This window comes from Cavia porcellus, unplaced genomic scaffold (assembly GCF_034190915.1).
Source record: "Cavia porcellus strain 051 isolate PalLab524CR breed Dunkin Hartley unplaced genomic scaffold, mCavPor4.1 scaffold_20, whole genome shotgun sequence".
NCBI lineage: Eukaryota > Metazoa > Chordata > Mammalia > Rodentia > Caviidae > Cavia > Cavia porcellus.
In genome coordinates, this window is record NW_026947503.1 from 50,101,837 (window position 1) to 50,127,881 (window position 26,045).

Below are 26,045 nucleotides of genomic sequence, written 5' to 3' on the forward strand. Positions count from 1 at the left end.
ATTTCCCAACTCAAGTTTATTTATTTAATAAATGAATCTTTTCATATTGCTTGATTGAATTTCCTCACAGTTGTATCTATATGACATATGGCTCAATTTACATGCACTTTCACTTTTTAAAAAGTGACACTACTACCCTAGGCAAATCAGTTATTTTATTACTTGAGTGATGAATGTGTATGTTGAATACTAAAGGAAGACAAAAAACTCAGTAATAAGGATTGTAAGGTCAGAGGGAGGTCGGTGTGGGAATGTAAATGTGATATACAACATCCCCCTTGGGTGTGTGCTGTGTATTGTATTAGCAGAATAATTTGGGATAAGAAGGTAAGTATTGTCCTTTTTCCTGAAGTCAGTATTATAGCAGATGAATTTTAAGTTTGATGGTATATTTTCTTCTGATTTTCTTGGAATAATTCACAGTAGTAATTCCTACTTGCAGGGTATTAGTGACCAGTGAACTCCACGTGACTCAGTACATTATAGTACTGAAAGGAGTTCCTGGAAACAAACTAATTTAGGTCCCTAAAAATTAGCTTGTTTTAGTTGGGTACTATATGATACACTTATTTTAGTTTTTAGCAAACTTTTCTCTAAATACAGTCTTTAGTTCCAGACTATGACACTACTAAAGCTGTGAGAGGAATTTTAGGAATCTTTCAAAAGTGAGCAATACTTGTCATATTTAATTAAATAATTCTTTCTCTTATCCCTCCTTTCCTGTTAACATTTTGATGCTGTTCCATCCTAATGTTGGAATATGTTTGAGAAAGAATGAAAGAGGAAAAAAATTAGATTTATATTAAACATCTGTGGTTAACTTGATTTTTAATATTTGGGGCTTTTTTAAAGCCAAGTTAAATGATGCTCATTTAATTATAACAGTGATTTTACCAAAGCTGGTGATATCAGGAAATCTGGGTGTTTCTAATAATGCAGACTTCTGGAAGATTTCTGCACAGGTTAGACATTTTCTAAAGGCAGATATTTCTAAACGGGAGGTTGGAAGAGGAAGATGGTGATGCTGTTCAGGTAATTAAGAGTGATATGCTTACCTTGACATTGCCTTTCCATTCAGGATTCAGGTGGAGGACGGGAACAGCTGTCTGACATCTACAGGCATAAAGAACCAGGTGGCTGCTGGGTGCTGTTACTTACTCAGAGGCCTGAAGTTAAATTTCTGGTCCATGGCCCTTCAGAGGTGGATCTGGCCACCCTTATTAGAGCTCCTTGAGGTGTTTGATAAAAATGCACGTTTTTGAACGTGGTCTTCATACATTCTGACTGTCATATTAGGACAAGAATCTTCCTTTTTTATCAAATGTCTCCAGGTTTCTAATCCTCCTACGGTGAGGAACAATGAGAGAATGAGGGTGTGCTGGCTTCTACTTCCCTCAACCCAGCTCAGTGCAGACAACTGCGATAGGTTCTGAACTAACCAAATCTAAAAGCCGTGTCATTTAGGAGCTTTAGCTGGTGCTGTGCTTAAAGTATGACAGTGGGATGAAAGCTAGGTGGAGGAAGCTTACATGGTGAACACTTTTCTTGCTTATCTTCTCATCTTCCAGTAGCACACTGAGGAAGAAATAAGCAAAGGAAAAAATAGGTGTATAAATTTCAGTAAGTGTAGTGGTTTTAAAGTGGGAGGAAACTGAATGGGATAATTTTGCTTGCACAAGAGGTGATACAGAGGGATTTGGAAAGATGAAGCATTGTTCTCTCAGAAGATAATGACCAGATGTTCTTCATCATCCTGGGGATGTATCAACAAGAGTTTGCACAGCAAATGAGGGCACATGGAACAAGCATGTCCTTAAACCAAGGCCATTCAGTCTCAAAGTGAAAGTTCAGAGAACACTGAGGTCTTCTTCTAGACAGTAAATTGTAAACTATTGAGAATGTCTTTCTACAGCTTCAAAAGGTGTGGCAAATGAAATTTTAAGATATTATTCTGCTTTATTTTAATTTAAAAGAAGCTTTGGCTTAGGCACATCACTGACAGTCTATGATAGCATCTCATTATAGTTTGAGCATTTATTTGCTATTAAACGTCAGTTTAACTTACTTGAATTTACCAAGACATTGGTTATATCTTTCTCTTATATATTCTCATTTTCCTTGTAAGGTTAAAAAAGCACCTGCTTTTAAAGTTTTAAATACTTCACTGAAGAGGTTACTGTATTAAAGATTACAACTTTGCCCTTGTTTACCTTCATGTGGTCAACTCATGTGAGCTTAATTATATTTAATTAATGTCTTTAATGTGGACCCCATGGCCATTGGATAGCTTCTTCTCTTAAGTGTTACTTACCTTGCTTGCCCTGTCTGTGTGTGTGTGCATACAATTGGGGGCTGAACCCAGGGCCTCCTACTCAGCTACCTCCCCAGCTAATCATTTATTTTTTTATTTTGAGATGAGGTCTGGTTAAGTCCCTGAGTTGTCCAAGCTGATTTTGAACTTACTATCCTCTTGCTGAAACCTCCAGGAGTGCTGGGATTGCAGGTGTGTGCCATCCAACCCTGCTTGCCTTCCTTACCTGCTCTTACTGTCCAGTGACAGTATATCACAGACGGCCAGCTTCTGGCCATGTGCAAATCCAGGAGTGCCGGGCTTGGTCTTTTTTTCTTTCTTTCTTTCTTTCTTTTTCCCTTCCTAGAAGTTATCATTCCTTCAAATAAGGGTCCTGGCAGGGTCATGCACTACCATGAGACTCATCTTTTACTTTTCATAGTAATTTTGTATAGTAAGTCTAGGGGCCTCTGAACTGGCTTGGCAGCTGTATCAACTTAGGAATTCCATGACTGTGACAACCGTATGGAAACCTGCCGGCAAGTCCCAGTCTGTGGGGAGTTCCAGCATATGCAGGGATAGGAAGGGAGTTCCGGTAGATTAGTATTGCCCACCAGGCTCGTGGCAACTATTGTCCTTGGGGTTTTTTTGGTCAATCTCAGCATGAGGAAGATTGGTGGTGTCATTCCAGGTTAGACACTTTCATTTTTACTACACAGCATTACCATATTTTACCTTTTGAAAGTTTGAATTTCTGTCCCATTTAGAATTCTGGTAATGTAAAACATACAGGTGAATGTTGCTATTTTTTTTTTTTAATTTTGGAGGGGCTGGGGCTGAACCAAGACCCTACCACATGTAAAGTACTCTGACACTGAGTCACACCTACAGCTGTAATGTTACTGTGTTTTTGACACTATTTAGTGTCATGTTCAAAACTTTTGTGCTTTCAATTATTCACATTTATTCATTCATTAGTAAAATTATGTGCTATAGATAAAATTTTAATCCTAGAGTGTTATTACATAATGTTTGTTACAAAGAATTTAAATTGGATTTAAAAATCCAGTACATAGAGTGACAGAGATGTTTCAAATTTTATTTTAAACATTCACAATAATAATAAAGCTACCTTAGCCCAAAACTTACTAAGAAAAGTAACTTAGGAGACTTTTAGCTCTTTCGCAAGCAAAAGCTGAATTGTAAGGAGACGTAGCTTATATGAATGACAAAGGTTTGACACTGTACTTTGTAAGTATGTACAGAAAAAAAGGAAAACCTAAAGAACATTTTGGATTTTAAATTGAATTGAAAAGTGGTTCCACTTGAATATCTGTTATCCTCACAGGCTGCTCTGGCCTAGAGATATTTTTCAGACACATTGTAACGGAAATCAGTCTCTTCCTAAGTGAAGTTTCAGGAAGCAGAGAATTTAAGACAGCAACGGTCATTGATAATTACTCACTTATTCCTACATTGTGCTAACTAGCTATGAAGACCATGCCAGTCATGAGTTCCTGCTTTTTGGTTTGGTTTCTGTTTTTTTTTTTTCCAATGTTGAAGGTGAACCAAGGCCCTTGCATATACAAGGCAGTTATTCAACTCTGGCTCCCTTTTATTTCATATTAGAAAAAAGGGTGATATACTAAGGAACTGTTTTTAATTCCATATATGTGTTTTTTCCTTCTGTTTAAAGGGGGAGCATAAATTTCTTTGGTTTATAAAAGACTTCTTTTTTTACTGTCCTCTTCATGTAATCTTTTTTGTTAAGCTTAATGATTTAACATAACCACAGATAAATTTACAAAGTATCAGAAACTTAATTGTACATTTTGATTAAGTGAAAAATGTATTGACAATGTCACACTTCATGTATATTTCACAGTGCTATAGGTGACTGAGGTACTTTAGTAGGCTATGGCTGAAAGTTCACATGTAAAGAATTTGATTTCTGTTACTGTATTTCTGAAAAATATCTCTAGGCCAGGTAAGCCATCTGAGGATAATAGACATTAAAGTGGAACTACTTTTCAATTGAATTGAATTCATTTATTTGTTTTTGACTCTTTGAGACAGGGTCTCACTGTGTAATTTAGGCTGGCTGTGAACTCACTTTGTAGCTCAGGCTGGCCTCAAATTCAGAGGGATCCTCCTGCCTCAGTATCCCGAGTACTGAAATGGTAGGCATGCACTGCCATGCCCACCTTTCAATTCAGTTTAAAATCCAATAAGCTGTTTAGTTTTCCTTTTAATTGACATGCAGTAATTATACATATTTATGAGGTACAGTGTGATAATTCAGTAAGTATATGCAGTGTACAGTGCTTAAGTCAGGCTAATTAGCCTTTTCTCTCTTTATAGAGCTCTCATTTCTTAGTGTTTAGAGACTTTGAGCTCTTCACTCCAGTACATCATGGGTTTTGTGGACTATCATTACCATGCTGTGATACGGAACATTCAACCTTAGTCTTCTTAGCTGTTGTACTTTGGCACCTGTTACCCAAGCTTTGTCTCTCCTTTCCACTACCTTTCCTTGCCTTTTGTAATACTATTCTACTCTCTTCCTCTTTGAGAATGACTTCTTTTAACTTCTACATATGAGCAAGAACTTGGAATTGGTGTTTCTGTGTCTGACATTTTTCACTTAACATAATGTCCTCTTAGAAAGTTGTTACTTATCATCAGCGTTAAAATCTAAAACTTACAGTTTTGCTACCTTCCTGTTCCCCACTCCTCACATTCAGTCCTAGCCAAACCCTGTTTATCACTTTCCTATTTAAGAAATTCTCGTACTTCTCTTCAGCCTTTACTGTAGTTCACCTGCCGTTGCATCATCTCCTGAAACAGCTGAGTCCACTTTTGGTCTTCTCTGCTCTGTTCTTTACACAGTCACCTCAGTAGTGTTTGAAATCTGATTGATCACTCTTCGTATCGTTTATTGATTTTGCATGCTGTTTGTAGGAGAAGGACCATAACCCCTGAACTACCTTCAGAACCTATCTGCATCTCTCTGGTTTCACATGAAGGCAAGGGTCTTGTCTGGGTGCTTGCTGTTGTATCTTGGGTGAGAAAATTCATAAGGGGATGACATTAAGGCTATCAGCAGTTTCCAAGACTGAGTTTTTATCTTTGCCTCTAGAATTTGCTGCTGTATTCATTTATAAATGTGACTGTTTGTCTTAAAGGTGGCAGTTCTCATTCCTTTCCGTAATCGCCATGAACATCTTCCAATTTTTTTCTTGCACCTGATTCCTATGCTCCAGAAACAGCGGCTGGAATTTGCCTTTTATGTCATTGAACAGGTGAGAATATTTTTCCAAATGATCACTTAGTGTTATAGAACTTAAAACTCTAAAATATGGTTTGATTAAAAATGTTAAGATTAATCAGGTAATGATTGGTTGTATAGTTGAATAAAATTATATTTTATATTACGCCTGTATTTTTTTCCTGTAGTAGTTTTCTTACAATAATTGGAATTTGGTCAAATGAGTTGACAAACAATCCCATTTAACTTTATGGAACCCTGATATAGTTAAATGACTCTCAAAACAGTAGATGGTCAAATTTAGATATTTACATACAGCTGATTTTTATCTTCTAGGATGACAGTGTCCTTTGACTTGCTCTGTTTTATACTTTGGCTTATGATTTTTGTTTATTCCTGAAAACCTTTGTAAAGTTTCATTTAATTGAGAATGTGTTTTGTGTTGTGTGTTTTGTCATGTAGGCATGTCATGTCCACATAGGACACATTTAGCTTTGTGTACTGCCCTTTGGACTCAGAAATGATACATGTTGAAGTGAAACTTAAAGCTTCTAAATTATATTGAAATGCTTTAGAGTCACCTCAGATGTGTTCATTGTACTTAATTTTAGAAGATCATTTCAGTTTCTGACCCATGGGTTTAAGTATAGAAAATAAAGGGTAAGGTTTTGTTGGTGGTAGTATTCAACAGCAAGTATCAATGGATAATTCTTCATTGAGGATTTTTTTACTATGAAGCAGTTACTGGTTACCCCTGAATATTAATGTTGTGTGAATTTATTAGGTATTTGGGGGCACTTGAGTAAGACCCTTAAAATCCTTAAAAAGAAAGTGATATACAGTGAACATTTGCTGTTTTTAGTTTTCAAAGTCATCTTTCTTACTAGAGGAACCGTGAGTGATTCTTTTTAGCCACATGTATATTATTTGGGAGCCTCGCTTAGCCAGACATTAGTAATGGCTCACTGACCTTTCCATGATATAGACCGGATCAATAACTGATAGGTAAATACGCATTGAATGAACTGACTGGTTAAAAGTATTTTTTCTTTTAACGTTAGTACATATTTCTCATACATAGTGCTCACATTCGTCATAGGAAATTTGTACCTGTACAAAAAATACCTTAATTCTTTCTTTTCCCATTCTGCTCCACTCTTCAGCCCTTTCCCTCCCCATTTACTGAAGCTTTGTTTGCATTTTTTCCCTTCAACTCTTTTTTCTAAATCTCTGTTGCCTTACTTCCCTTCCTCTTCCCCGCCCCCTTTTTCCCCTTTCTGTTTGAATAGGTCTTATTCTCAGCCTCTGTCTCCCACTTTGCTCCTTACTTACAGTAGGATTTCCTCACATGAGAGAAACTATGTGATACCTAAACGTGTGTGTCTTGCTTATTACACTTAAAATTTATGGTCTCACAGTCGGGCTGTTGGCACACTCCTGTAATCCCAGCACTTGGGAGGCTGAGGCAGGCAGATTGTTTACAACCAAGTTCAAGACCATCCTGGGCTACAAAGTGAGCCTAAGGCCAACCTGAACCACATAGCAATACCCTGTCTGAAAAAGACCAAAAAAAAAAAAAAAAAAAGGTTTCCAGGTGTATCCATTTACCTACAAATGACTCATTTAACTTTATGGCTGAGCAGTATTCCACTGTATATAAACACCACCTTTTTTTATCCATTCATCTGTTGATGGGCATCTGGCCTATTTCCAAGAGTTAGCTATTACAAATCATGCAGATATAAATATGGGTGTGCATATGTTGTTATGGAATGATGCCTTTAACTCTATTGGGAAGATTCCAAGAAGGGGAATAACTGGATCAAATATAACCTGTAGTTTTAATTATTTGAGGAATCGCCACACTTATTCCCATAATGGTTGTACAAGTTTGTACTCAGCAATGAAAAAGAGTTCCTTCCCCGCCCCCAGCCTCAACAGTATGTGTCGAGTGGATTTCTTGATAATAACCATTGTTTTTAGAGTGAGAAGGAGTGTCAGTGTTGTTTTAATTTGCATTTCTTAAATGACCAGAGATATTTAACATTTCTTCATGTATTTATTTGGTGTTTGTACTTCACTTCTTTGTCTGAGATGTGTCTATTGACCCATCTTTGGATTGGGTCTTTGAATAGTTTTAATATGAAGGTCTTTCACTTCCTCAGTTAGGTTGATTCCTAAGTATTTCATTTTTTGTGATGCTGTTGTGAAAGGTGTTAGTTCCCTAATTTCTTTCTCAGTGAATTTGTTATGTATGGACAGGAATGCAATAGATTTTTTTTTTTGTCTTTTTCATTTTTATTGGTACCAAGGATCGAACTCACAACTGCCTGCTTGCAAGGCAGGTCCTTATGCCACTGAGCTAAATCCCCAGCCCCAATGCAATAGATTTTTGAGTGATAGCTTTGTATCCAGCTATGCGACTGAATGTGGTTATTAATTCTAGAAGTCTATTGGTAGAGTGTTTGGGATCGTCTTTGTAGAGTAAATATCATGTCATCTACAAATAATGGTAATTTAAGTTCTTCCTTTCCTGTCCATGTACTTTTATTTCTTTGTTTTGTTAGTTGCTCCGGCAGGTGGTTTCAGAACTAAACTGAGTAGGGTTGATGTTAGTGATCATCCTTGTCTTGTTCCTGAGTTTAGATTGAAAGCTTTCAGTTTTTGTCCATTTAGTATGATGCTGGGTGTTGGTTTGTCATAGATGGCTTTTAACATATTGAGATAAAGAGTTTCTATTCTAATTTTCTGTGGGGTTTTTATTAATGTGTGTTGGACTTGTCAGATTTTTTTCTGTGTCTATTGAGATGATCATCTGGTATTTGTTCTTGGTTCTGTTAAATGTGGTATAGTACATTTATTGATTTGCATATGTTGAACCACGTTGCATCTTTGGGATGAATCCTACTTGATCATGGTATATTTCCTTGGTGGTTTGCTGCATTCTGTTTGCCAGTATCTAATTGAGGATTTTGGCATCTATGTTCATCAAGGAGATCAGACTGTAGTTATCTTTTTGATTGGATCCTTCTATGATTTTGATATCAAGATAATGCTTGCTTCCAGGAATGACTTGGTGCTTATGTTGCTAAACTCTATCCGTTGCTCCAGGAATCACTGGGAAGTATTGCTTCCTTTTCAGCTTTATTAAAGAGTTTGAGTAATTGTGGCATTAGATCTTCTCTTAATTTCTTGTTCAATTCAGCAGTGAATCCATCATGACCTGAGCTTTTCTTTGCTGGTATTTTTTTTTAATAGTTTTTCCATTTCATTGACTGAAACTAGGTTATTTAGGTTTTTCATGTATTCTTGATTCAGCTTTGGTAATTCATCCATCTCTGCGATCTGGTCCATTTCTTAGGGATTTTCTATCTTCCTAGTGTATAGGTTCTCAAAGTATATTGATCTTCTGGATTTCTGCTAGATCTGTTGTGATTTCGCCCTTTTCATTCCTATGTGAACTTTAAATTTATTTTTCCTTCCAGATAAGATTGGCTAAGGGTTTGTGTATTTTATTTAATCTTTGAAAAAGTGACTCAATGATTTATTGATTTCTTTGTGTTATTTTCTTAGTCCCATTGCATACATTTTTGCTCTGATCTTCATAATTTCCTTGTTCATACAAGGTCTGAATTTAACTTGCTTTTCTTTTTCTAGAAGCTGAAGTTCAACAGTAAGTCATTTATTTGAGGTTACTCAGTTTTTCTGATGGTGAATTCATTGCTATAAATTTCCCTCCTATGACTGCTTTCATTGTGTCCCGCAAGTTCCAGTATGTTGTATTGACATTATCATTTAATGGTAGAAACTGTTTTATTTCTTTCTAAATAAATTGTTTTATTTCTTTCTGATCCACTGGTTGCTGAGGAGGCTTTTATGTAATTCCCATGTGTTTATGTAGTTTTCGTGGTTTCCTTTGACGTTGGTGTCCAGTTGCATTGTGCTATAATCTGGTAATATGCATGGGATAATTTCAGTTCCTTTGCATTTACTTAAGCATGTTCTATGAGTTTGGTCTATTTTGGAGATAGTTTCATATGCTGAGAATATGTATTCTATTGTTGGTTGGAATGCTCGGTAGATATCTACCAAGTCCCATTTGTTCAAAAGTTTGGTTCAGCTCATATTTCTTTGTTGATCTTTTGTTTAGTTGATTTGTGTATTTATGACAATGGGATATTGAGGTCCACCATTATAACTATTTTAGTGTTTATCTCGCTTTTCATATTCATCAGTGTTTGTTTTATAAACTGTAGTTGGGTGTGCTGGTATTTGGTGTATATATTTTTATGAGTTTTATCTCTTCCTCTTCTATTGTTCGCTTAAGTTTGTAGTGATTTTCATTGTCTCTTCTGATCAATCTTGACTTGAAATCCACTTTTTTTGCAAATAGTTTAGCTATTCCTACTTTTTTCCAGGTTTCTGTCACATGGAGTATTATTTTCTATCTTTTGACTTTCAGTCTGTGAGTTTCTGTGTAAGTTGAATGTGTTTATTGTATGCAGCATAACATTGGGTCTTGTTTCTTGATCCAATCTGCCAGTCTGATTCTTTTGATTGATTAATTGAATCATTCATGTTGATTGGCATAACTGATGGGTCCTGACTTATCCTTGTCATCATATTGTTTTCCTATTGTTGATACCTTTTCTTTTTTCTCTGTTTAACTGCTTGCCTTTCTAGTAGATTGATTCTGTTGGGCTTCTTGGAATTGTTTTCTTCATGGTCTTTTTCTGGAATATCCTTTTGGGAGTGCTGGTTTGGTGGTCATAAATTTCCTCAGATCTTTTGTATCATGCAAGTGTTTTATTTCTTATCAGTTTTGAGAGATAATTTTGTGGAGTACTTCAGTCTGGGTTGGAGATAGAGAAAAAAAACATATGTTACATAGAGGATTAAACCATGTTATAAATAAGATCTCTTCCAAATCAGATTCTGTGATTCTTTTTTAAAAATTTAACATAATACGAGTACGTGTCACAGAAAATACAAAACCACTCTTATATAAAAAAATAAAATTTAATAGCAAAGTAATTGGAGTATAATATTACATTATTATAATATAACATTATTAATACAGTTTGTCATGATCATAAAAGAATTGCCAAAATATTACTCGGAGTAGAAGTCATAGACAAAAAATGATTCTGTTTTACAGAGAATAAACAAAGGGGCAATACTTTCTCTTTAGGGAATAAAAGAAACTAGAAAGAGAAACAGCCCGGAATAGAGTAGAATAAGCAAATATTGGCAAAACCAAAAAAGTTCATTCTGTTTAAGTAGATATTATCTAAGCCGAATAAATCAGGATGAAATGACTGACTTCTATAATGTGTGTTTTTCTTTAAATGCTGTGAATTTTAAGTGTAATGGGAGAATTCAGTTATCTGCATTCTTTTTAAACATGGATGAAATGATGTTTCAGAATCCTAAAAACAGTGTGGAACACCTGAACACCGGGTCTTTGTGTATCCTAATACCAGTCTTCCTGTTGTCACTTCATGTGTGTATGACACATAGCAATTTCATATTCACACCTTTCTGATTGCTTGATGTTATTATCAGCCCTCGGCATGGCTAGAGAGTGTGTAGTAATACTCTACTGCTATTTTAATTTGCATTTCCTTCATGACTAATGATATTGAGTGTCTTTTTGAATGCTTTTTTTATATGTATATTACTTGGAAAGTTTCTACTCAGACCTCTACTTTTTTAAATGAGATTTTCTTACTGAGTTGTAAGAATTCTGCTTTCTAGTTATAAATCTTCTGTTAAGATACAGGTTTTACAAACACTAACCTTCAATCTGTGGTTTGCCTTTTATGTTCCTACCTCTGTCTTGGAAAATGAAAGCTTTTAATTTTAATTAAGTCCAGTTATTGATATTTTATAATATGATTTTTTTATATGTGTAGCATATTATTTTTTAAGGTTTTCTTCCTGAAGTTTATAGGTTCATTTGTGGTACTGGGTGTAGGAGTAGAGTCTTATTTATTCACTCACTATTTATTCAAAAGATTATATTTTCTAATTGGCACCTTTGTCAAAAATGCATTAGCATAGCTATGAATACATAAATACATGTTACCATAAATAAACATTATATAGTTTTTATATGTACATCTATCTTTGGCCTTTTACAGTGAGTCTGTGAATTCCTATAAAAAGGCCTGCTGGGATTTATGTTCCTAATTTGCAGTAATAAATAAGAAAATACATAATGGACGAGTCATCTAGCTTGTATTATTAGGTTCTATTTTTTTTTATTTTTGGGTAGTGTTTACTCAGATTACTACAATGGTTACAGTTTTTTTTAATTTTGATTTATTATGAATGTGTCCTATTTTTTTCCCCTCAGTTTTTCTTCCGTGGAAGTACCTGGTATTTAATATAATGTACTTCTGTATCTGTAAACCACTCTTTAAGTTCTGTTCTTTGTGCTTATGATGTATATCATGCAGTGTATTTACTAATATAACAACCTATACTATACAAATTAGCCTTTTTAATCTGAATATGGGTCAAACACTTTAGCTACTTTCGTGAAGGCCATACTTATAAATTTCTAGGTCAGGATTACCAAGTGCTATTTTCTTTTTTTTAAGACTTAAGTCTCCCATAATGTGCTGGAAGATGAGATATCTGTCTGTGTGATTTTAAAGGCACATTCTCCTGAGACTTCAGCACCACTGAATTATTTTGTGTATGTGATAAAGATATCTTTTTACAAAAACAGCTAAAATCTGTATTTTTACTTGAAAACCTCTTAGCTCTGAATCTTAGCCTTGATCAATATTAATTCAGGACCACGTATTTGAAAGTGTGTGGTTTTGAGTTGGAAATGTCTTTACCACATATGAAATTGAAGTGAAATTTTTCTGCTGGATAGGTTCCCAGGAGAAGAGCTGAGCAATTGAAGAACAGCTTAAAAAGTCCTAGTAAATATGGAAGAGTACGCATGGGTTCACCTCTTCTCCTTTGCAGACTCCAAAAATGAGAGTAAAAGAAAAAGAATCTCTGGGCTGGGGATTTAGCTCAGTGGCATAAGTGCCTGCCTGGCAAGTGCGAGGTTGTGAGTTCAATCCCTGGTATCAAAAAAAAAAAAAAAAAAAAAAAAAGAATCTCTTTCAGTTATTAAACTGTAAGCATAGAGATACAGGACTGGGCATTGGATTGAACTGTTGCCTAGTGGAACAGAGAACACTTAGACCTGTGTGCTTAAGGAGTGCTATTGTAACAAGTGTGGACTCAAACCCCCAGCTGTCATGGCCCCTGAAATACAGCAGAGAAGATTGGCTCAACCATGGGGTTTTGGTAAGGAGGTTGTTCGAAAATTTGATTACAGAACAGATCTGCAGTCTTTGTATGGTTAGGTGATGACTCTGTTGTAGTTTGTACAAAATGGCAAGTTAATCCTCTGGGGAGAGCTGGGAAAGCTCCTGACTGTTGACACAGCTAAGCTGTGGGCATACAGACAGGGCATTAAGTAAGCCTGTATGCTGACCCCAGGGGTCCTCAGGCCTTTTCCATGTTCAGCTTGTTGAGGCCAGCAGTCAGGTAGAACCCCTCACCCCTTCAACCATGTAGGACCCGAGTGGTGACATCATTAGAGAAATAGATTAGCACTAGGATCTAGTATTTAGAGCTCCCCAAAGAAAAAGACCAGCTCGTCACTTTGTCACCTCCCTGCAGCCCACTTTCCTTACTCAGCGACGGGCATGTGGCAGTGAGCGAAGCAGGTATGAACCTTTCTGTTTTGGGGAGGAAAGAGTTTGTAACTGTGTGACTGTCAGACAGCATGTAGGGCTGAGGTGCCCGACAGAGGAGACAGAGGAGCGGTGAGAGGAGGGAGAGCAGGACCTCTCTGAGGGGGTGAGCTTAGAGCGTCCTGCACAGCACGAAGGAGCTGCCGGAGGCTGCTCTCCAGGCAGTGCTGGAGGAGCTGGCATGTGGTGTGCACAGAGAGCTTACTGTCACCAGAGCGTTCAGTGATGGAGAGGATGAGAACTCGAGATATACTGTGTGATGTCAGAAGGCCCTGGCAGGTTTGAGTGGAGGTAACAACCTAGTAAATAACACTGCACTGTATAAGGAACAAGCTATAGGTGGAGCAAGGCTGAGAGGAGAAGAGGGAGAAAGCTTTTGCATGAAGATGACATGGGCTCCAGTAGTAGTGGCAGAAGTAGTGAGCTGTGGTTGGTTTGGGCTGTGTTGGGTTTTAGGAGTGGTTATTTGCTGGCGAACTGACTGTTGCATATAAGCAGTAGAAAACTGCCAAACGTGATACCATACCAGGGACTTTGTCTTGAGTAAGGAACTGCAGGAATTCCTCCTTACTGGAGGAAGGGGCATGGAGGTTTTGTTCATTGATTTAGTTTGGGGAATGTGTGGGTTATGTGAGTCAAGTGGTTTGAAGCAATTCTGGTCTACATATGTGGAGATTCCTTTAGCTTCACATGTGGTGTCTTATTCATAATGTGAGTAGGCAGCCAGAGATCCCCGCATTTTAAGGAAAGCCTCCCCTAGGAAAAACAGAAACGGGAGTGGAAGACAGTGGGCATGAGACTTTAAACAGGGGAGCCAGGAGAATAGTCAATGAGAACTTGGTCAAGATCCACAGAGCCAAGAAAAGATAGTGAAAGGCAGTCCATGAGACAGACAAGACATCATAACAGTGGTACAACATGAGCATTTTTGAAAGTGAAAATACGGAAACTAAAAATTTTCAGTAGCATAGCTGGAATATGAAACAACCTCTAATATAGAACCAAAACACAAGAAAATAGGGACAGATCTAAGAGTACGGTCACCCTCCAAGATGTCTCACAGGGGCCAAGGGTGAATTGCCTGGTAGGGAGAGGAAGCTGGGCTGTGGAAGTGACAGGACTTCTGAGGCTGGGTCAAAGAGACCTTGCTGCTTAATCCTGGCTCACCTCTTGGATAAGCCGGCTGCTTGGCCACGTGGATGCTCAGACAGCGCTGTGGAGAGGAAACCATTCGCAGCGTGTGTGCGTGTGCGGTGCCAGCGGGATGTGGACCCTCCTGTGCTGCAAGCCCAGCACACTGTGGGTGGCGGTGAAACGCTCTGCTCCGCTCCCAGATCCCTTCTCCACAGAAATGGTCCCCATAATAAAGGCCCCTGGGTTTTTTCCTCTGATGCTGGAGATGAAACCATGCGTGTTAAGCCTTTACCACCCAGCCCCTGGCTTTAGTTTTAAACCACCAGTTTTTGCTGTGATTAGTTGTCAGTAGGTAACTAATACATTCACCTGTTAGAATTCTGAAAAAGCTGTAACAAAAAATTGTAGGGTGTGGAAGGAAATGAGCAAAGGGAAAAAAATTAAGGAAATTCTCCAGAGATAAAGACATGAATCTTTAGATATACATCTTTAGATTCCTAAGAGTGATATTAGATCCATAGTGAAGTGTATTATAAGTCATGAATGTGGGAACTCTGTTAGCAGCGCTGACAGGTAGGGTCCTGGGGTACATGCCTTTCAAGGTTTAGGGGAAAGTTAATTTCAACCGAGGATCTTCTACCTGATGGGAATAGTCTGAGGGTACCAGGTCAAGAGTCAGGGTAGATGGGGGTTTCCAATCACTGATTTTACACATACACACACACACACACATGGTCTGGACAGCAGTCAGTCCATGTTACAAGCATAGTAAAGGGAGGGAATGGAGCTGGAGAGGTGGGGAAGGAATAGGTAGAGATTTATTGCTCAGTGTACATAGTTATGTAGAAAGCTGTAGTTAATCTAAGTTTGGCAAAACAGAATTCTGCCATTATGAAAGAAATATCCATGTTGTCCTAATAATGTAAAGTCTGTGACTTAAAGAAATGATATATTGTGAGCCTGGAGGGTGGTAAGAAGACATAGATAGTGCCTGATATTAATGAAGCAGAAATATCAGAACTTTAAGTACCTCAAAAGATGGAGAAAAATACCTGAATAAACAAGTTAAAGGGTTGAAATGTAGCGTTCTTGGCTTGGCTGATGATGGTGGATTAGACATAGAACTTCTTGTTGTTGCTGTGAGCTTTTAAGTATTATGTCCACATTTAATACAAAGGAATGTTAAAACTTTAAAGGGGCACTTGAGAGGCTCAGGCCGAATTGCCATGAATTTGAGACTAATTGCCATGAATTTGGGCTACACAGCAAGACCCTGTCTTCAAAACAAAATGAACAAAATCCCCCCCAAAAAACTCTTCAAAGTTTATGTTGATGTTAATAATAATTTATTTATTTTTCCTTATAATTTATAAGGAAAATAATAATTTATTTCCTTTTCCTTTTATTCTATTTCATTGTTAGAAAAGCTGTAAAAAGTAAAGTGATTTGTGACCTCAAGTTAGTGCAAGGCCCAAGACTAAAGATGAATCATTCCTCCCTCCTGAAGCCAATTCTAGTATGACTACCTTGTATCTCTCATCCACTTCTAGCCTCATCCTTCTTTTGCTTTATGTTTTAGACATTATTTTGAAAAATGTTGCTTAGACATTGGTAAATGCCCCTTTATTTTCTTTCCATGAGGGGTAAACTTTTTATTGCCAAGGGAAATGATGCAGTATAGGAAATTGGGATTTATATATTGTTTTTTCCTGAAGATGGTCTTATTTTTATCATAGCAAGAATAATAAAATAGAAGCCATTGCTTGTGCATGTTAGTACTTTTTCTTAATAAGGGGAAATGGGTACAGTGAAGGAAGATGGGTTTGTGTAGTAACTTTGAATTGTTTTTATCTCCAAGATTCTTTTGGTCTTTATTATAAGCATTAGTAACACAAAGTTGGACCTCTTTGACTTTGTCAGTTTGTCACTTGTAGTTTCCTATGTCTTGAAAAATCTCACTAAGAAATAAATGTGGTTTTTGTTTGTTTTTATTTTTTGGTAACAGGGATCGAACTCTCACTTGCCAGGCAGGCGCTTATGCTACCGAGCTAAACTGCCAGCCCAAATGTGTGTTACTTTTAATTGCATTACTTTAGTGTACTACTTTTACTATTCTCTTTTCTTTTCATAAATAATTCATGGCCTGATACATTGAAGTAAAACAGAAATATGAATTCCACTATTCTATAAAATGTGACTATGTACTAGTGGGCTAGACAATAACAGTTGTCCAGTTTTCTTCTATGCTAACCAAAGTATAAAATAATGTAATAAGTGAAGTGAAACACTACAGCCAGCTGCAGACTGCATGTGATTCCTGTGTCACCTTGCGGTAATTTGTCTACTTTAGCTGCTTTAATTTATCTACGCTATTTGCACAATGACTAAATCACTAATGACACATTGCCCAGAAAGTATCCCTACTGTTTCAGATACTGTAGCCCTGTATCTGAAAATCCTGACATATGACTGTGACTTGTCCATTTGATTTAGATGTCATTCTTTTTATTTGACCATGATTCAACAAATTAGAATAAAGTAGGAGACATTGAGGTGCCAAAGTCTGACACTTCTTTTTTGTATTTGCTGAAGACGGGCACACAGCCTTTTAATCGTGCAATGCTCTTCAATGTGGGCTTCAAAGAAGCCATGAAGGACAGTGCCTGGGACTGCGTGATCTTCCACGATGTGGATCATCTCCCTGAAAATGACCGGAACTACTACGGCTGTGGAGAAATGCCACGTCACTTTGCAGCAAAATTGGATAAATACATGTATATGTAAGTGTGCCCTGTTCCCAGTATCATACGATAGACTCGTACACTTACAGCACTGAACTGGCTTAGCAGGTTTGGGTGCCAAAACAGAGCTCAGGAGCCTGAAGAATATTGTGTGCCCGCAGCTGACCTCCTGGGGAGCCAGAGCATAGAGTGACTTGTCACCCATCGCTCTGGGCACTTCCTTACCCGGAGGCTTGAATGTGGTGTGTGGGAAAGGGAGCCTGGTTTCTGCAGTAAGGGAGTGGAGATTTAAATCTAGCTCCTTGCACTTGGAGCACTGGGTAAGCTGTGTGTACCTCTAAAGGCTGGTTTCCTCTGCTTTGGAGGCCGCAGAGCAGATACTCTGTGGGATCACCCTGCCCAAGTCATGGGTGTGTGGCCCGGTCTGGTTGCTGCTGCCTCCTCTCGCTCTGCTGATGGCTAGAGGCCAGTAGGCTTTTCTTTTCCAGTGTATTTTCTTCTTAAGCTCTGTATTCTTGACCTGCTCTTTAATTGTAAGATACCAATCTATTTATTTTCTGACTGGAGAGATCTTAAATGTAAACAGTTATCAGCACTGTAAGAGTAGCTTGACATCAAAGGATGCAGGTCTGATCTGGGAAGGCAATCACAGCCCTCATCACTGATGGACCCACGTGGAGGGCAGAAAAGACTCTGGCCTGGTGCAGTGTCGTCTGCGTCACAGTTTTGGCTGCTGGCCTGCATGCAGAGTAGAGAGAGGCACACAGGCTCAATGACACAGTGTTGAATTGGCATCCAATTTTTCTTTCTTTTCCTTTTTTTCTTTTTTCTTTTCGGTTTAATAACCCTTTTCCTCATTATTCCTCTCTCTGAACTCCCAAGTTTGGGGTCACCTGGGGGAGCCATCAAGGACATTCCTAGCACAGAGCGGAACTTGACTTTGGTCAGCCGCTGGAATCAGGTTAGATCCAGCATAACTGATTTTTCACTAAAATGTACCCTAAGGGTTACAGGTTTTATAAACTAAGAGTTCAAAATTAATATTCGTAAGTTTTTAATGAACAGAAGACTTGTGTGCACTCGGAGCAGGCCTAGGATGGGTAGGCTGCTCTGGAAGGCCGTGCGGTGGGAAGGGGGACCGAGGAGGCAGTAGCAGGTCCTCTGCGGGCTGGGCTGCGTCAGGCCTTCTACTGCAGGCTGACGCCTGGGGAACGCTCAAACTCTGGACCCTGCTGACCCAAAAACTCAGGCCCCCAGGTTTGCCATCTGTCCTGCTTGGGGTAGTATAAGATAAACACTAGAAGATTTTACTCAGTTTTTATTATTGTACCTTTATTTTGTCTGTTCTTTTTCCATTGTGTGTGATTTTTTTTTTTTTGAGATGGTCTTGCTGTGTAGCTCAGACTGGCCTTGAACTCACTATGTAGCCTAGGCTGGTCTCACACACATGGCAGTCCTCCTTCCTCAACCTCCTGAGTGCTGCCATTGCAGGCATGTGCTACCATGCCCAGCAATGTAGTGTGTGTATAATTCAGTCAGTTGTTTTACTTAAGCAGAATGGCAGTAGAACCGATGGTGGGGCTTGCTGATTTATACATGCCGGTAAACGTACACACGTCTATTCATATCCATTATCCAGTGGGTTTTTGCCAAACCACTCGCCTGAGCACAGTAATCCAGCTGGCGTGAGAAATGCAGCCCTTCCAAGGATGAGTACTGGCACTGTGGGAGCCCAGGAGCATCACTACTAGAAGCCCAAGCTCCCGATCATGAGCCTTACAGAGTCAGTGTTGTAGTTACTGCCTTGGGATGTCCTTACCCCAGGGTGGGAGCAAAATCATTTTCTCCTGCACCCCTGGGACTGGTTATGGGAGCTGCAGTTCTCTGGTTCTGTGAGCCCCGCAGACTCCCAGCTGACAAATCGCAGTTCTTCCCCATAGCATGTGATTTGAGTCCCTCAGACACAAGAGGAAATCTGCACCCTGGCTTTCTCTGAGACAGTTTTGCCCTGGCTCCAGCCAGACTTCCTTCATCTTGGTTTTGGGTGTTGTGCACAGTTACGTTTTCTCTACTGTGCTGCATAGTGGCCCAGCCCTTTCGGGGGCCCTTTGGGGTACCCCATGCTCTTTTTCGGGCCATAGTAATTGATTCAGTACTGCAGGTTCAGGGGTGCTGCCTTGACATGAACCACTAATCCATATCTAAACTAACTTCAATTATTAAAAATGGAGCTTAAAAATACTAGTTTACCAATTCTTTGGAATATGGATTAGGACAGGGTAAGAATAATAAAACCTTCATTCAAAAATACGGTTATCTCTCTACAGTAAGAAGAGCATCACTACTCTTTTTTGTACATTAAAAAATAAACATTTGTAGCTACCTATGAGTGTTCTGTGAGTGTAACAGAAACATATACAATCATTTTAGATGGTGGCACATACCTGTGATCCCCAGCAGTCAGCCTGGGAGGCTGAGGCAGGAGGACTGAGTTCAAAGCCAGCCTGGGCTACATAGTGAGACCTTTTTATGCAAAAAAACAAAAAAGAAAAAATAATTAAAAGAAAAGGTAGATAATCATTTCAAAATTAAATTCTAGAGTGGCTGTAATTTACACCTATCCTGTTCTTTTTAATAACTTTTATAAATAAGTTTGGTTTTAAAATTTTTAATTTAGCAAAATCTAACATTACATTGGCAGTTATTAATGTATTTAATCAAGTTTGTTTTTGTTACAAGAACATTATACAAATTTTGAGCATTGAGCTTTGAGTGTTATAAAGTGACCCTATTAAATATAGATGTCAGTTGCCACAAGGGTTTTTTTTGCATTTAGCCTGACACATGTACTTGTTTCACTAGAATATAAACTTTACATTTCTAGACTGGTATTTAATGAACCTAATTGTTTATTTAGAAACAGTATATTTTTCAGAGCACATGAAAAAGAAAATTTGATCTCATCTAGCGCACTGTAAAAACTTCATTGAAAGAATGCCATGTCCTGCTTTGTTTTCTAGTCTTCCATATAAAGAGTTTTTTGGTGGTGTAAGTGGGCTGACGGTGGAGCAGTTTAAAAAGATCAATGGTTTCCCTAATGCCTTCTGGGGATGGGGAGGAGAAGACGATGACCTGTGGAACAGGTATGTGTTAAGAGACAAATTACTTAAAAATAGAATCTCAACTTTTTCCTATGAGATAAATCATACTTGACCTATTCCAAGAAAGGATTCTTCAGGTTGGAAAACTTTAGAAGTTCGTGCATCCTGTTTGCATTTCTTTCTTTCATAAAGGGTTTCTTCTGAAAGTTTGGGCAGCATTCCCCTGGAGCATCCTTTTGCATCTTGAAGTTGAATTCACACGATCCATTTCTGTGTGTCTTTATGCTGTGTTGTAGAGTTCACTATGCTGGATATAATGTAACCAGACCAGAGGGAGATGTAGGGAAATACAAGTCTATTCCTCATCACCATCGGGGGGAAGTCCAGTTTTTAGGACGGTAAGTTCAATGTCATTTTCAGACACTGAGTCTGTTCAGAGCTGTTTAATTATGTGGCAGGTTAAAAATACACTGCACCCTGCTCTCGGCCTTAGCCCTGTCTTCTTAGAAATCTCCGTGATGAAAGCCAGGGTGAGCTTGGGGGAGGTAGCCGTTGGCGAGGAAAGCAGTAGAACTGGAAACTGGGTGACAGATCTTTTCCATATGGGAAGAGGACCCAGAAATGGAGGAGAGAAGGGGAAATAAACAGAATGAAGATGTGTTATGTTCATGTACCAACTCTCCACAGTGAATGTGATCATGTGCTATAAACATGCACTAATAAAAAAACATTGCACCCCAAAAAACTCTGCTGAAGAGAATATTCTTTTTTTATTTTTTTTTTTTTTTGTCTTTTTCCTTTTTATCGGTACCGGGGATCGAACTCACGACTGCCTGCTTGCAAGGCAGGTGCTTATGCCACTGAGCTAAATCCCCAGCCCCTTGAAGAAAATATTCTCTAAGGAAGGAAAACGTGCTTTGTGCTTGTTTTAAAGAGATACGCGTACATACGTACATATTTATGTTTAAAAACCCAGTTGTTTATTTAAAAAATGTTTCCTTAACATAAAACATAACACATTTTATTTCTTAAGTCTGTCTGCATTGTCAGAGTTCAAAATGGTTTTTTTTTTTTTTTTTTTTTTTTAAAAACATGGGATATTTTGACTAGTAAAAATTCCATTTCGGAATTAATGATCTGGAGATTTTTTTTTTTTTTGTACCTGGATCAAGCTCAAGACTGCATGCTTGCAAGGCAGGTGCTTATGCCCCTAAGCTAAACTCCAAACCCCTAGAGTTTTTTTAAAGTTATGCAAAAGAAGCTGAAATTGTAAAGAGCTTTTAATGCTTTAATTGTAAGTGTCCTATCTAGAACATACTTTGCATCAGTTTTGGTTTTTTGAACTTGTTTTCTGTAACTTCCTTGTTTTTTCCCTTTAACGCTGTAGGTATAAATTACTAAGGTATTCTAAAGAACGCCAGTACATCGATGGGTTGAACAATTTATTATACACTCCAAAAATACTGGTTGACAGGTTGTATACAAATATATCTGTAAACCTCATGCCAGAGTTAGCGCCAGTCGAAGACTATTGACAGAAGTAGCCCTGTGGTGGGTGGGCCACAGTGCTGGACCAGAAACCTGGAGTGCGCTCGTGACGGAGGTCAGTGATTGGATGTGTCTCAGTGCCCTGACTGCAGAAAGAGCCAGCCATTCTCTATGTTTACAGCGTGGGATTAAATTCAGTACCGTTCTTCCCCTGCTCTCTACATGTGACACGTCCCATGATGAGCACTGCAGAAGCGGACGCCATCGCTTGAGATTGGATGTTAGGAGGGAGCCTACAAAGAGAAGATTTTTTATACTAAAATCTATAATTTAATTCAAGAGAATGCTTTTATTTCTGTTGAAACCTATTTTGTACATGTGATGTAAATTAATGTGTTCAAATTGTTTAAAATTACGATGTGTCACAGTTTTGCATGTAATCAATTATGCCTTTATTGGACTTTTCTAGACATTTTTTTATTTGCATGGGGAAAAAAACCTGTAAATTTATGTCAATAAACAGAGGTTAACCCTTGTGTGAAATGAAGGAACTGTCAGTAATTGACAGCAAACTAACACAGTAAACCGTTACCCTAGATTTCAGCTTTAGACCTTCAGCCTCTCATGTGGAAGAAATCACAGCCTTCTGAGGGCATTAAAGGGAAAAAAGAAAGGACTTAAACGGCTTTTCTTCCTGCCAATATTAGCTTTTTTTCCTTGCTTGCAGTCTCATCAGATTTTGCTGAATAACAACCATATTGTTTATGCATATTGCATGAGTATTACCGAAATCTTAAAAGTTGTGATGTGACATGATATTAAGGACCTCTTTATGTTAAATGTCTTTCATGTATTTCCGGTGTACGCGTCAGGGATTTTGTGCCTCTAAACATGTTCCCAAGGTTGTGTGTTTACACACTGTGTATGTCCATTTTTTTTTAATTATTGCACTTTTATTATTTCCAGTTCAGAAGAGCCAAAAACCCACCGTCTTTGTTAAATAATAATTTTTTTCTTTTTTAAAGGAGTGAGCTATGAAAACCCAGTAGAACTTATACAAATGAATTATACTATTAGATAAAAATTAAATATTCTATTTTTATGAATATAAATGCTTAATAAAGACAAATTTTAAGTTTAATTCTCAGGCTTATAGAATTTCACTTTTGAAAGGAACCCTTTTAATATCAACAGTTAAATTCAAATTATATTTTTTCCACTTTTAAGAAATCTTTGCTGTTATTAAAATTTCCTCACTAAAAGTGTAATTTAATAGACTATCTTAAAATGCTTTATCAGTTACTTAAATGCACTGTTATATATTTCTGAAAACAGGTCTTATTTCCTGATAACAAATATTTTTATCTTAAAATTGGATGAAATTTTTGAGGCAAAATCAAACATTTTTAGTTTGAAAGATATTCGTTAGAAAGATCCTTTAAAATATATTACAATATTTTCACAAATACAGAACCAAAAAAAGTGAATCTTCAACAATGAAGAGTGATAGAATTCTATATATGAGGAGTCTTTGGGTAAAATTTGTCTCTGAATTATTCACTTAAAACAGAAATGTGGTTATTTATCTCAGGTTGTAAGTTTAATTTTCAAGTATCATTTTCTATGACAGTTTTAATAACAGAAATGACCATAAACCAAATTATAAAGTAATTGAAATTCTTATAGTTTGAAAAACCTTATAGCCTCTCTTTATGATGCCAAACAGAACTTTTTTGTATTTATTTCTTAGAAATATTTTCAAAACATATCTCTCTCTCTCTCTCTCTCTCTCTCTCTCTCTCTCTCTCTCGGTGATACTCAAAATAGTAAAAAGAAATCAAAACTTCTGAAAATTAAGACCTTTGCAGTTAATTTTTTTATCTGTTCACTTTGTCTCTCACAGCCAACATAGTTTAATTTGATGAAACAAAAGTAGAATGATAAAAATTGGTTGACCGCTAGCAAGGTATTAGGATGGATACACAACCCCAAAATATTTAAGTTATGGGAAAAAATTAATGTTGTCTCTGAGTCTTATTAGGGAAATGCATTTTTCATTTTAATGAATTTTGTTCATGTTTGGAATCTTTATTTTAGTATACATTGTACTGTTTCAAAAGAACTCAGTACTGCTAGTATCTGCCTTATTATTTTAGGAGTGGAATGTGAATATCTTGTTTTTTTGCAGTTTTGAACATGGTATGTCATGCTGTGGAAACTACTACACCAGTTTGCTTTTTTTTCCCTAAAGTACAGACCTAAAATTATTTAGCTATAAACAGTAACATGTGTATGTTTCTGTAAATGACAGCATTTTCCCCAGTTACCTTTATTGTATGACAATAAATCTGTTCCCTAAAGATTAACAAATATACTGCAACTGCAAACAGTCTTCTGGATTTATTAATGAACATGTATTGATCACCTCCTCTATCAGGTGCAGTGCTTGGCATGTCTATTTAAAAGTATTATTTCATTTCTAAACAAATCAAGTCCAGGAAGTTGAAATCTTTGTAAAATTATGAAGTCATCCTCTGATAATGTATCTGTTGTACTTCTCAGTCTCAAAGCTGTCTGTATGGACCCAAGTCGGAAAGTCCCTGCGGCATCACTGGGAGCGTTGGTGTCTTTCAATCTGAGGAAGAAGTAATAATTAAAGAGCCTGTTTGTAGAAAAGTAAAGAGCAAATGTACACGCCTTTGTTTTAACATTGTCTGAGTCACAATGGAGGTGGTCCTTTAATTCCTCACCAAAACTAGGGTTCAAGGAGGATGTTTTTAAAAATCTAAATTTCTGTTTGTTTTTTGTGAAAAGGTGTTCTGGAAAACCTTATTTGTAATGTTATATAAACATAAAATTTTGTGTTAAAAACTTGTACCATTTTATCAGCCAAAATACTGATACCCATTTTAAAGCAAAATGGAAAAACATCCAATATAGTCTCCTTCTGGCTGCTTCCTACAAGCGAAAGCAAACTTTATGTCACTTTATTTGGCCTTGCTTGTCTCTGTTATGTTTCTTTGTGTGATTTTCAAACTAATAGACCTCTAGATTTATTGTCTTGGATTTGCAAGTACGCTGGCTGAGAACTAAAATGGTCATAAGGTTTATCAGAAAAAGGAAGTGTACTTAAGATTATTTTATTAAGAAAGGCTTCTACATAAATGCACTGAAATAAATGCTAGTAATTTCTTGTATTCTCATTTTTTTCTTTTGCTTCTCATGGAAATGTTTGTACTTTTTTATCATTGTCTTTTATGAAATATAATGTTCTAAAGATTTTGTGTGATAATGTAATTATTTCCTCTCAGGAACTCTTCGTGTTACCTGGGAGTTTTTGTTTTCATGTTTCAAATTGAATTGCTGATGATAATCTCAATGGCCTTAGTGTTACAGCGTAAGCATGAGGCAGGCATAGCTGAAATACACTCTGACATCATCTTTCTACTTCAAAAAAGATGCAGTCATATTTAAATATTTTTAATGAATACAGTTTCTAATCTGTTGTATCAAAATGAATTTCAAGAATTTAGTTTTAGCATAAATTTTATTTTCCCTGCACAGCTTCACCAGCCTAAGCTGATGTGTTATGGCACATTTGTTTTTTAGGTGCCAGGTTTTGAAGATATTTGAACCAAACAGTCAGACCTCTTAGATACCTTGGGACTACATTGTGAGATCAACTTAACGTTTGTATGATGAATTCTGAGTGTGATTAATTTTTATGCATAAGTATGATCTATAAAGGCATTGTCACTATAAATCACAATAAAACCAGTCATTAACTCATAAGCATTTCATTATAAGATTTAATTAGCCATAGGTTCCTACCTGTGATATTAATATGTCCCTGTGATGAAATAAGTTATCTTGATTTAAGAACCCTAAACATCCCAGCACTAGAGAGACAGAGGCAGGAGGATCCTTGTGAGTTTGAAACCAGCCTGGACTACAAAGTGAGCTCAAGACCAGCCTGAACAGCATAGCAAGATCCTGTTTCAAAAAACAAAACAAAAACCCTATGCATATGTATTTGGGGTGCTATATTAAGCACATGTTTGTGGACATATTCGCCAGAGTGGTTTTATTTAGAAAAGGTTAGTCTTAAGAAACGTGCTCTTGATGTAAATATTTGGGAGGAGAAATGACTTACTCAACCATTGTACAATAAAAATACAGTACCTGATTTCAAAAATAAAACTTGGATCTTTGCACATTCCTCTAACATTTTGAGGCAGTGTATCAATGTCAGTGACA

The 26,045-nt window shown here is 37.2% G+C and overlaps 1 protein-coding gene across 3 annotated transcripts in view; it reads left to right on the forward strand.

The window, feature by feature from the left end:
- Positions 1-25,067, forward strand: part of B4galt6 (beta-1,4-galactosyltransferase 6) — an 82,098-nt gene extending 57,031 nt beyond the window's left edge. For 2 of the 3 annotated variants that reach the window (XM_013157197.2, XM_003474100.5), the window contains 5 exons: positions 5,476-5,592; positions 17,051-17,238; positions 20,220-20,342; positions 20,597-20,698; positions 21,688-25,067. In XM_013157197.2, the coding sequence (XP_013012651.1) occupies positions 5,476-5,592; positions 17,051-17,238; positions 20,220-20,342; positions 20,597-20,698; positions 21,688-21,835 (678 nt within the window). In that variant the 3' untranslated portion in view covers positions 21,836-25,067. The remainder of the gene's footprint in view (positions 1-5,475; positions 5,593-17,050; positions 17,239-20,219; positions 20,343-20,596; positions 20,699-21,687) is intronic. The other variant, XM_063231802.1, reaches the window with a different exon arrangement.
- The last annotated feature ends 978 nt before the right edge of the window (positions 25,068-26,045 follow it).